At 40.5% G+C, this 12,355-nt stretch overlaps 1 protein-coding gene across 1 annotated transcript in view; it reads left to right on the top strand.

Moving 5' to 3' along the window:
- The window catches only part of map3k3 (mitogen-activated protein kinase kinase kinase 3), a 35,165-nt gene that overhangs the window by 21,342 nt on the left and 1,468 nt on the right, over window positions 1-12,355 (top strand). Inside the window, exons 4-18 of the mRNA XM_079833637.1 lie at window positions 1,376-1,506; window positions 1,594-1,634; window positions 2,013-2,112; window positions 2,449-2,562; window positions 2,770-2,890; window positions 4,981-5,114; window positions 5,787-5,860; window positions 5,961-6,028; window positions 6,137-6,232; window positions 6,331-6,492; window positions 6,641-6,789; window positions 7,238-7,369; window positions 9,101-9,230; window positions 9,309-9,486; window positions 10,953-12,355. The exon at window positions 10,953-12,355 is cut by the window's right edge and continues 1,468 nt beyond it. Coding sequence (XP_079689763.1) covers window positions 1,376-1,506; window positions 1,594-1,634; window positions 2,013-2,112; window positions 2,449-2,562; window positions 2,770-2,890; window positions 4,981-5,114; window positions 5,787-5,860; window positions 5,961-6,028; window positions 6,137-6,232; window positions 6,331-6,492; window positions 6,641-6,789; window positions 7,238-7,369; window positions 9,101-9,230; window positions 9,309-9,486; window positions 10,953-11,181 — 1,859 coding nt within the window. The 3' untranslated portion in view covers window positions 11,182-12,355. The remainder of the gene's footprint in view (window positions 1-1,375; window positions 1,507-1,593; window positions 1,635-2,012; window positions 2,113-2,448; window positions 2,563-2,769; window positions 2,891-4,980; window positions 5,115-5,786; window positions 5,861-5,960; window positions 6,029-6,136; window positions 6,233-6,330; window positions 6,493-6,640; window positions 6,790-7,237; window positions 7,370-9,100; window positions 9,231-9,308; window positions 9,487-10,952) is intronic.

The raw sequence follows: 12,355 nt of genomic DNA, 5'->3' as shown, positions 1-12,355 counted from the left end.
CACACAGATATTCACCAGTTGAGTGGTTGAGTCTGTTGCTTGGGTTGATCTGCTGTGTTTTAACACATGTTTCCCGGTATTGGTGAGTAGACGAGGCTTCTCTGTTTCTCTCCCTCTCCGGAGGTGTGTGAAGTCCATCCAAACAACACACACTGAATATTTTCCCTTCTCTAGTGAGCTTAGCCAAGACACAGCTCATTCTTACATCAAACATGAGAACCGAGATCATGAAAGCAGGTCTAGTCGTCTGACTGTGAGCAGAACATCCTCTCAGTTCTTCTGCACCTGTGCTGTAACTGTATAGCAAGTTTATAGTTTCTGCAACATAATCTTTGTTTAGTTTAATATAAAGTAATAAGCTACTCAAGAACACTCATTTGAACCCGCAGTTGAGGGTAGGCCACAAATTGATTTCACTTTCGATTGTAGTTTGTTTGATAGATACTTTGTCAAAGCAATGGCACAAAACACAATGTTAGAGACCTTTTTTGTTATTAAGAGAAAAGTAAAATATTTCATTATGAAACCGGGGCGGGACAGATTAGACCATGGCGGGCAGCCAGAGAGGTAATTAATGGGAAACACTGGATATCATATCAGTTATCGGCTGCTGGTATGAGAGATGTTTTTAATCTTTATTGTCTGATAATTTTTTTTAAATAATGATTTCCCCCTTTTTTAACATTTAGATTATATTTGCCTTTATTTAAGACTCAAAGATTATATTTAAAAATATTTAATACAACTGTTAAATGTAATAAAATAAATTCACTTTTTAGTTTTTAGTGTCTTTTCTTTTGTCAATTATATTATTCATTTATTTAGACAAAATAGTATATCATTTTAATATCGGCATTCATTGGTATCGCCATCAACCAAAGCCCCTTTCAAGTAAAGTCTGTTCACCCGGCAGACATATTTGCAACGCCTCTGGGCAGCTATTTCGGGCATCCAAGACCAAGTCCTGTCTACTTGAATAGGGAAATCCTGAAATCTCAAGAACTCACAATTAAATAGCATATTTAAAATAAAATCAGCAAAATAATATGACATGAATGTTGTTTCTTGTGCTCAAATAAGAAAAAGAAGAAATAAAAGCGTATTTTTCAGGTTAAATCCGCCAATGCCCCAGTGCAGTCCTATGTGCACGTCTCAGAACAGACTGCAACTGGAGCTTCTAACGCAGCTGCAGTGACACAATGACTTGATCAATCAGGGATTGGCTCTTTTATTTAGAAGGCGGGACTTGTTCCGCCATATTGTGCACTGCACTTTCTTCATGAGTAATATGAGTGTCCCATCTTTGTATATCTTTGTCTTTGCCATAACATGAAAGTAATTATCGGCTAATCGGTATCTCTGTTTTTCTCCCCAGATGAGAGACAGGCTCTCCATTCAATTATGAAGGATCTGGTGGCCCTGCAGATGACCAGGCGCCAGCCGGCATCAACTTTCGACACGGCAAAACCCAAACCTGTCAACACTGCCAGCTCTTCCAAAAGAATGGTAACACACATAGATACAGGAGAAACCGTGACCTTGTGACTCCTATATGACCCTGATGTGACCTCACCTCTTTTTCTTTCTCTTCAGGAGGATGTCAGGATTAAGTTTGAGTTCTGTGGTGAAAGAAGGTGAATTTAAGTTACTTTTCTACTGGAATGTGCATGTGTTAAAATAAAAGTAATGATCAAATGGCAATGCAAACACATAAAACAACATGTACACTGGCGTTTTGATTTTGAGAGATTACACACAGGCATGCTCTCTCTCAGCTCTCAGACTGGTAACGCAGTGGAAAGGGAAAGGACTGTGGTTTGTCTGTGGCTGCCAGGACAGACCACAGCTATGCTAGGTGTGCTTGCAGGAATGTGTGCACTCTGCAGATCCGACTGTGTGTTTGACTTGACTAGCCGGCTCGGATTACACATCTAAAGAAATCTCGGCTTCCTGTTTAATGTCCCCCCCTCTGTGTGCGTGGCGTGTGTGTATGTTTATATATGTTTGTGTAGGATTCTGATGTTTGGGCGGCCTGTGCAATTCGAGGAAGTCCAGCAGAAAGTCAAAACATTCTTCGGTCAGCAGTTAGACCTGCATTATATGAATAATGAGGTATTGATTCACATTCAAATGCACTCGCTGTCACTTACCAAAAATACTCAATACTTTAATATCTGCTCTTTCAGTCCTTTATTGAATTTTGTGTATATTTTTGTATAAAGCATTTATCAGACTGATTCACTGTGTCTCCTAAATGTATAAGTCTCTTGATTGACTCATTTAAAGCACTGGAAATTGATTTGCTCATGAATCAGTTGGACAGGAAACAGATGATAACAACATTTAATATGTTTTCAACTTTATCTCCCAGATAATTTCTGAGTACACCTTTTAGCAATTAGGCAGCTCTACTAATGTATTAATTTGCGCATGTGTTTGTGCACACAGCTGTCCATCCCCCTGCGTGATCAGGACGACTTGGACAAAGCCATTGATCTGCTGGACCGCAGCTCAAACATGAAGAGCATCAAGATCATGCTGCTGACACAGGAACAAAGCAACGTGAGACTTACAATTAATATATGTTAATCGAATGGAGACAGATGGTGCAGAGCAGATTATTAAATCTCTGCTTACTGGAAAGAGGTTAAAATGCTAACTCAGTTGTGTGTCAATTAGTACACAAAGAATCCAATAATATGTTGTTTCTACACACAAAATGATTTCTAGATGCTTAATATGTACATCTGTCTGTCTGTGTGTGTGCAGGCCTCCTCTCCATCTCATCACACAGTCAGTAAGCAGGTTCGCATCAAAACTTCTCAGTCCACCGGTGATGTCAGCACTGCCTACCAGTCCTCAGAACCCAGAGGACGCCACCACTCCACCAGTGAGTTCACACACACATGCACACACACTGCTGCGCATAATGAAAAACCACTTTGCCTTAATCGATCTTCTTGTCTTGGCCTTTTTCTCTCTCATACTCTTTCATTCTCTCTCTGTTGTTTCTCCGACTTCCTCTGTAAGCAGTGGGTCCTCTTCCTTTTCCTGTCCACCATCACTGGCTGTTCCACAATGGCTTGCTGGCTCCCAGCCAATCAGATTGCGAGACACTATTAGCATGGTGGGCCAATGGCCTGTTGTAGAGATAGTGTGTATTTTAGGGGGGAGGGGAGGTTGTTACAGCTTGTAAGGACGTCTGGAGGAAAGCGTGAGCTCTTTGAGGCTCAGTGACTGGAGGAAAAAGACGTTTGTTTATACTTTCCTTCAGTCTCATGATTCAGCTGTTTTGCTTTTAGATCATGCCCTTGTCACAGTGTATCATGTAGCATGGGACTTATTTCGTATTTTCTTTGAGCTCAATATAATCTACTGTCGGATTACATCATGCAACCTGTATGACTATGTAAGTCTAATAGGAAGGCCATAGCTGAAATAACGTTATTCAGATGCTTTATTTGACAGTGAAATTAATGAGATTTAGCAAATATAAATATTAATGTGTATTAATTGTAAGGTGTTAATTTTCAGAGTAATTATGGTATTTTGTCTCTCTCACTAAATCTCTGTACTGATTGAAAGGAAACCAAAACACAACAGTGAATTAAACATGACACAAATACAATCTCAATCTCACATCACAGCATTGACAGTCCAACTATATACAGGGTTCCTACGGGGTTTGGAAAAGTATGGAATTTGATTTGAGTAATTTCCAGGTCTGGAAAAGTATGGAAAAAATAAATCAGAGTATGGAAAAATATTTATGTTTCCAGACTATTGTCCCTATTTCATTTTCTAAATATAAAATTAAGAATTTCTAAATGTATATAATAAATATATACACAATCGTTTTTTTCAATGAATGAAAAACTTGTAGCCTAGCTATGGCAGTAAAGGTCAGTGTGTTCCTTCCTTTTCTCAGTTCAACAGTGGTTAACACAGCACTTTGTAGTTTGAAAAAGCAAGTTGGGTTTGAGGATATAACAGAGTCGATAGTGGAGTCCTTAAAGGAATAGTACACCCAAAATGAAAATTTGTCATTTATTTACCCCCGTGTCTTTCAAAACCATAAGACTTTATTATATAAACATTTTTAATATTTTAAATCTGAGATATTTCAGTCCCTTTATTAAAGGACTTGTTCACCCCAAAATGAAAATGTCCTAATCATTTACTCACCTCAATGCCATCCAAGATATCCATGATTTACTTTCTTCAGTGAAAGATAAATTAAGTTTTCGAGCAACCAACTGAGTTGGTTGCCATTTTGGATGGCATTGGGGTGGGTAAATGATTAGGACATTTTCATTTTGAGGTGAACTAATCCTTTAAATATCTTCATGTGTCCAAGATTTCCAAGATTAAAAAAAGTCTTATGACATGAGGGTAAGTAAATTATGATAGAAATTAAATTTTTGGGTAAATTAATAACCCTTTTAAAAAAATTGTGACTGATTTAGCATTTTGATCATTAAGGTCACAAAAGGCACAATTTTAATATAGGATTTCTAAATATTAGATAGCCTACATAGAGGTTTTGACTCAGAGTTTAACAGACTTGTCGGCGCCGATAGCATTGTGGGTAAGTGCGTCGCCATGTAGTGCTGTTGTGCTTCGGGAGACCCGAGTTCGAGTCCTGCCTCATGGACTTTTCCCAATCCCGCCCCCCTCTCTCTCCAACCTTACTTCCTGTCTAGCTACTTTCCTATCCTAATAAAAGGCAAAAACGCCAATACTAAATCTTTAGAATGTAACACTTGTTAGCAGTTAAATTTGAAAACATTTTATCAGAACAAGTTAAATATGGTCGGAAAAATCTGTAGGAAGTCTGGAAATTCGAGTCTGGAAAAGTATGGAATTTTGAAACGAAAATTGTGTAGGAACCCTGGATATATGTTTGCCCCTTTAACAGTAAGACAAATTGTTGAATTATTAGTTTTAACATTTTATGTCTTTTGTCTTGTCATTACATAGGCTCTCAGAACACTGGGCGAAGTTCTCCGCCACCTGGTTACGTTCCTGAGCGGCAACAACGAATCGCACGTCAGGGATCTTACACCAGCATCAATAGCGAGGGCGAGTTCATACCTGAAACAAGCGACCAGTGTGTGAGTTCAAGGACACATGCACAGATATGTTATAGGCGCTTTAAAACTAAAGCAGGTTTATTGCTTTGTGAGTTAATTATTTTTATATATAAAGAATTATACAGAGTTTTAATGTATAGCTCTTTCTTTATATACACTACCATACAAAAGTTTAGAGTCATTTGGACAGTAATATTGAGAAACATTATTATAATTTAAAATTAATTCAGCATCATTACCCCAGTCTTCAGTGTCACATGATCCTTCTGAAATCATTCTAATGTATTGATTTGCTTCTCTAGAAACATTTTGTATTAATATCAAATTTGAAAACAGTTTTTTTTTAAATAGAAAGTTCAAAAGAACAGCATTTATTTGGTATACCTGCTGAACAAAAGTATTGTTGTTACTATCAATTTTTTATTTTTTTTAAATGTTTACTTGTATATACACACTGGAGCGGTGCTCCTCGAAGTGAAAACCCAGTATGTGTTGAAAATGAGATTTCAAGTACCGTCTAGAAAAGGTGTTATGGTTATGTTCAAACAGTGAGCTGTTACTATAGAAATGCCACATTCTGCAGTTGTCGTAGGAGCTCTGTGAGAGAATTCATGTATATATACCTCTGCGGAAATTACATGATGTCACCTGCCATCTGAGTCCATTGGTCTTATAATTCACCTGTATTTAAAGGTGCTGGATCCTTGGAGCAGTGCAGAAAACTCTGTGTCCGGCAGCTGTCAATCACTGGACAGCAACTCTGACAGGTGAGGGGACAGATACAATCAGAAATGTATTTGAAAGATATTGTAATTGTAAGCACCTGTCACTGTTATTTTGCATTTATTGGTGTCTCTTGTTCCGTAGCCCCTCACTCAGGAAACCTCGTACACACAGGGTTAAGAGTTACCCTGACAACCGACAGGACTGTGCAGGTGCGTCTCAATAAAGACTGCAATCAGTAAATCAATTGAGAAAGTTAGACAAACCTACTGTTCCATTGACCCAAATCATGTTCTCCTCTTCCCATTCTCCTCTTTTAGACCGGGAAAATCATGTATATGATAAGATTGTGGGTAAGGGAGGGACGTACCCTCGTAGGTATCATGTGTCCCTGCATCATAAAGACCACAGTGAAGGTGCGATATCATTTATTATAAGATGTAGAAATTTGAATTTACACTCACACTCCAGGTCCTAAAATGTCATATTTTAAACAAACAATGCTGCTCCTCAGGCCGACGGACGTTTCCACGGATCCGTCGTCCCCAAGGAAACTTGTTCACATTGGTGCCATCACGGCGCTCGCTGAACGGCAGTGAGGAGAGTTTGGGGAGCCGGCAGCTGGTGGATACTCAGGCCAGACTCCGCCCACAGGACCGCCAAGTCCCTCATAAGTGTGAGTGTTATGTAGATTATGATGTTCTACATTTATGGTAGTGTTTTTAAGCGTTTTAAAACTGCTTTGATGTATTTCAGATGTGTTTGTATTTGTGTGAAATTGTCAATTGATTGGTTTCATTCATTATTATTGTCATGTGTGTCAGCCCCTACAGCTCCAGTGACGTGGCGTAGGGGGAAGTTGCTGGGTCAGGGGGCTTTTGGGAGGGTTTATCTGTGCTATGATGTGGACACAGGCAGAGAACTTGCAGCAAAACAGGTTCATTTTGACCCTGCCAGTCCAGAGACCAGTAAGGTACACTACACATAGTTATTTTATTTGATTGTATTTTATTGTGCCTTTTTTTTTCTCTCTTGATTTATGTCTCTATCTTGCTTTCTCAAACTTTCCCCCACTCTTTAATTCCTTTCCTGTCTGGCGTTTGCAAAAACATGCACTGTCGCTTCCTGTATCTGTGTGTGATTGTGTGTGTCGGCCAGAGGGGGGTTTTGAGGCGAGGGGAAGTGGGGTAGTCTAACAACGCATTTCTTGTTGATCACAAACATAAACGTATGCTCGCTCACACAATCAAAAACTAAACCAGTACGTTTGTGCTTTCTTAACCACTGTTTGGCTTTAGTGTGTTGTGGTTTTATATTTTTTTTCAGTTGATCTTCCACCTTCATCTCACTCATACTCTCTCTGGTCACAGCCGCTCGGCTCAGCTGTGGTCATGTCATGACTCTTGCCCCCCTTTCTGCAGGAGGTGAGCGCTTTAGAGTGTGAGATACAGCTGTTGAAGAACCTGCACCATGAACGAATCGTCCAGTACTACGGTTGCCTTAGAGACCACAATGAGAAGACCCTCACCATTTTCATGGAGTATATGCCTGGGGTGAGTTTGTAAGAGCATTGGGTCATCAAGTGTTGAGAAACAACAAGGATTAGACTTCTTAATGGAAAAGATGGCAAAAAAGTACAATTTTATAATTCCATTTTGCCTCATTTTGTTCCAAACCTGAAACTCATGAAAATAATCTTTTTCACAAAATGACAGTTGGGGTGGTGACAGTGTGCTGAGTCCACGTGATTTCTGCACTAATATACACCGATCAGGTATAACATTATGACCATCTTCCTAATATTGTGTTGGTCCTCCTTTTGCTGCCAAAACAGCCCTGACCCATCGAGGCATGGACTCCACTAGACCCCTGAAGGTGTGCTGTGGTATCTGGCAACAAGATGTTAGATTTTTTTCAGCACATCCGACAGATGCTCGTTTGGAGTGAGATCTGGGGAATTTGAGGCCAAGTCTGCTCCTCAAACCATTCCTCAACCATTTTTGCTTTGTGGCAGGGCGATAGAGCCAGGGAATACTGTTTCCATGAAAGGGTGTACATGGTCTGCAACAACGCTTGGGTAGGTGTTACGTGTCAAAGTAACATCCACTTGGATGGCAGGATACAGCCTTTGCTGGCTTGCCTTCTTCCCATAGTGCATCCTGGTGCCATGTGTTTCCCAGGTAAGCGATGCATATGCACCCGGCTGTAAAAGAACACGTGATGTAAAAGAAAACGTGATTCATCAGACCAGGCCATCTTCTTTCATTGCTCCGTGGTCCAGTTCTGATGCTCACGTGCCACTGTTGGCGCTACCGGCGGTGGACAGGGGTTAGCATGGGCACCCTGACTGGTCTGCGGCTATGCAGTCCCATATGCAACAAACTGCAATGCTTTAACTTCTTGAGTAATTTGAGCTACAGTAGCTTGTCTGTTTGATCAGACCACACGGGCCAGCCTTCACTCCCCACGTGCATCAATGAGCCTTGGCCGCCCATGACCCTGTGGCCGGTTCACCACTGTTCTTTCCTTGGACCACTTTTGATGGAGACTGACCACTGCAGACCGGGAACATCCCACAAGAGCTGCAGTTTTGGAGATGCTCTGACCCAGTCCTCTAGCCATCACAATTTGGGCATTTTTAAACTCGCTCAAATCGTTACGCTTGGCCATTTTTCCTGCTTCTAACACATCAACTTTGAGGACAAAGATTTCACTTGCTGCCTTATATATCCCACCCACTAACAGGTGCTGTGATTTAAGAGATAATCAGTGTTATTCACTTCGCCTGTCAGTGGTCATAATGTTATTCCTGATCGGTATATGTATATGCCCACCCATTTATTTGGTCAAAAATACAAGATTAATTTCTTTCAAAAAAAGTCTTACTGACCCCAAACTCAACTGGTAGTGTTTTTTGTATTATCTATATACATTTTCTGAAGCCATTTGATGGCTTTTTGTGAAGTATTATTCATTGATCTGAGTCTTAATTAATTTAAGAGTTGCAGCAGAGGTGCATAAACCTCAGTGAATATGATATGAAAAGTACTTTAGTTTTCCCAGTGAAAAAAAAATTGAAATGAACAGCATTAAGGGTTGGAATGACATGAGGGTTAGTAATTGGGACACATTTTTCATTTAAGTTTTCATTATAATTTTAATGCTATTTTTTTTATCATATGGGCTGTAAGGTGTCATCATCATATACCTGTTTGATAGCAATAATGTGGTTGTGATATAGAGTTCAGCGTAACTCACTGGTGCTGTGGTTTTTGACCCCTCAGGGTTCAGTCAAAGACCAGCTAAAGGCCTATGGGGCTTTGACGGAGAATGTGACGCGCAAGTATACGAGACAGATTCTGGAGGGCATGTCCTACCTGCACAGCAACATGATCGTCCACAGGGACATCAAAGGTACAACCTGGCAAATACAAATACATATATATATATGTATATACAAATACAAAAATATATAAATATATATATATTCAGGTGCCAACATTCTGAGAGATTCAGCCGGCAATGTGAAGCTGGGAGATTTTGGCGCCAGTAAGCGGCTTCAGACCATCTGCATGTCCAGCACTGGGGTCCGTTCTGTTACCGGAACGCCATACTGGATGAGCCCAGAGGTCATCAGTGGAGAGGGGTACGGCCGGAAGGCAGACGTTTGGTGAGAGCAGGTTTTTATAAATAAAAAATAAAAACATTTAGACACTGGGTCTCATTCACAAAAAATTGGGTAGATTCTTTCGTATTTGTACACACAGGAGAACTTCTCACAAAAAGTCTCGGCCTGATTCACAAAACGTTCGTACGCACATGAATTTGTTCTTAACCTCGTTCTGATGTTAGTGATTTTGGAGTATTCTAAATGAGCGGCCACGTGCACAAGGTTAGTCGTTTGCATAAAAACACACCCAAACCATCTCCATATAAGGGCTTTCCGCACATGCTTTCCTTACAGCCTTTCGTCACTCTCGTCAAACTCGCCGCTGTTCGCAGATGCGCTCTCGCCGGGATCCTCGAGCAATGCCAAGTGCCATTCTCACCAGTTCTCACAATAAACACTTTTATCTGCATTATTCAGAAACCTCACAGCTGTAGTGGTTTCAGTTGTTCCTATATTTCTTGCCCAAGCATGCGTACGCACAAATATGTGCATGCAATGTGCGAACGCATGCTTAGTGAATGAGACCCATTGAGAGCATAAGATTCTGGCTTTTTGCTTTAGAGAAAAACGTGCATGCTTTGGAACAGCATTTTCCTCCTTCAATCATGGGAACCTAAAAGCTGCATATTTTTACTAGAAATGGGAAAAGCAGCTGGGATTTATGGAAGTGAATGTTAGTGTGACAAGAAACTTGCACCATTTAGATGAGCTCATCTAGTCCAAGTCACTTTTTACTGTAAATTGTTTATTAAGCAGACATGATTGTGAGCTGTGTTGTGGAAAGTTAAAAAAAAGCATCATTCTCTAAATAATAAGAACCTATTTTTAACATGCCAAAGAAAAACGTTTTGAAATGGGAGAAAAAGAGCAGGCCTTTTTTAAGAACTGCACATATTCTCATTCAGTGGGAGTGGCTTATTTGATGCTCAGGGATTCCCCGACATAAACTGATTGGACAGTCTCCTGTCAGGTCAGGGGAGCATTATGACTGGCTGAAAGTCAGCTCGGAAAGTTTGTGGTTGTCTGGGTCTCCAGATAGTCCAATAGCATATAAAACTAAAAACAAAAACATTATTGATCAGTATTTTCATCTTATTTTTGCAATTAAGAATGTCTATAAACATCCATGAAAAGTTTAATAAATTTACTTCAAGCTAAATTAAAAAGATAATTGCCAAAAATCTATCAAAATGTATGTGATGAATTCAAGATGTATATACTCTAAAACAGTGGTTCTCAAGTTGTATGTCTCCCTCCTCTATCACACCTGATTCAACTCATGAGCTCATTAGTAGAGACTGCAAGACCTGAAATGGCTGTGTCAGATAGGGAGACATCCAAAATGTGCAGGGCTGTTGGTACTCCAGGACCAGTTGGAGAACCACTGCTCTAAAACACCTGGAATCTATAACGGGTTCTATCTAGCTAACGGGTTATTAATCTTTAACTGTATGTTGTGTGAACAGGAGTCTTGGCTGCACTGTGGTGGAGATGTTGACAGAAAAGCCCCCTTGGGCTGAATTCGAGGCCATGGCGGCCATATTTAAGATCGCCACTCAGCCCACCAACCCCCAGCTGCCCTCCCACATCTCCGAGCACACGCGGGACTTCCTCCGCTGCATCTTCGTGGAGGCCAAGTACCGGCCGAGTGCAGAGGAGCTGCTCAGACATCCCATCTCACAGATCTTGTGCTGAGGAGGCCCACTGTCCATTCAGCTGCTTCAACTTGTTAAAACCCCCAGAGGAACCAGATTCCCTGTTCAAAAACATTAAAAAGTGTGATAAGCTCAGTTTCAAAGGCAAACTAGGTTTCCAGAGCACGTGTCCTGCCGGCACCCAATCAGCTGTTTCCTGGACTAGGTCACAAAACTGGTTTATTCTCTATCAGTTTCAAATGTGATGTCTTTGTGACAGCAGGGGGCGCTACAGGACTTTCGTGCTGCACACACTCTTTACTTCAGGATGAGCAGATGCAACAAACATGATACTGTTTGAGCTGCTTAAAACGGGACTTTTTATTACAACGACTGCCAAATGTGCCTTCCGAAGCCAACAGGGTCTGAATCTCCTTGAATGAGGTTTTCAGACGTCAAGAATGTCTCCTAGTAATGAATGTTTCATACAGTCCACAGCAGAGTGGTGAAGTCAGTGTTTTAGGTGTTCATTTTCTCCATGTGCGTCTGTTGTTTCTGACTACAGGCACTTGGCGTTAAAGGAAACGTAGTAATTGCGTCTCGGTTTGTGTCTGATGAATGAGGGTCTTGCGCACGTCAATCTTGAATGCTTTTGATGAATCTTTATAGAATTGCACTTCCTTTGATTTGTCGTTTGTAAGAAGTGTTTTAGTCTGTTACAGGAAGCAGCTTACTTTGTTTTTGGCTTGAGAGTCAGGCCATGAGGTTATAGTGTTATAGTGAAGTGGACAAAGCGTAAAACGTAGGGGTTTTTTGTACCGCCGTAGTGCCTTATGGTGTCCTGTAGAGAGCAGCAGGACAGTACTTATGATGCAGCTAATCTCACTAATAGTCTTCCCATAGTGATGAGATGTTAAATTGGGAATCTCGTAAGGCGTTTTATCGGTTATTTTGGGTGTGGTGAGATATTGAGAGCACATTTAGATGTATATTAGTTTTCTCTCCAGCCCAGCCAAAGAAAACGTATTTCGAAAGCGGTGTGCCTTTTCGGCAGAATGGCAGTATATCGGACTCATTTGGATCAGATGCACTTTTATTAAATGAATGTTGATTTACCAAATTGTTCGTTTGTTACACAGAATGTGAAGCCTTTTTCACTTTTATTTATATCCCATTGTTCAGCCATTTTTATATACGAGTATATATATGTATATGTATAAATCTATTTTTATATA

The sequence above is a fragment of the Gobio gobio genome, assembly GCF_949357685.1.
Source record: "Gobio gobio genome assembly, chromosome: 1".
Lineage (NCBI taxonomy): Eukaryota > Metazoa > Chordata > Actinopteri > Cypriniformes > Gobionidae > Gobio > Gobio gobio.
This window is presented reverse-complemented; position numbering and strand designations above follow the sequence as displayed.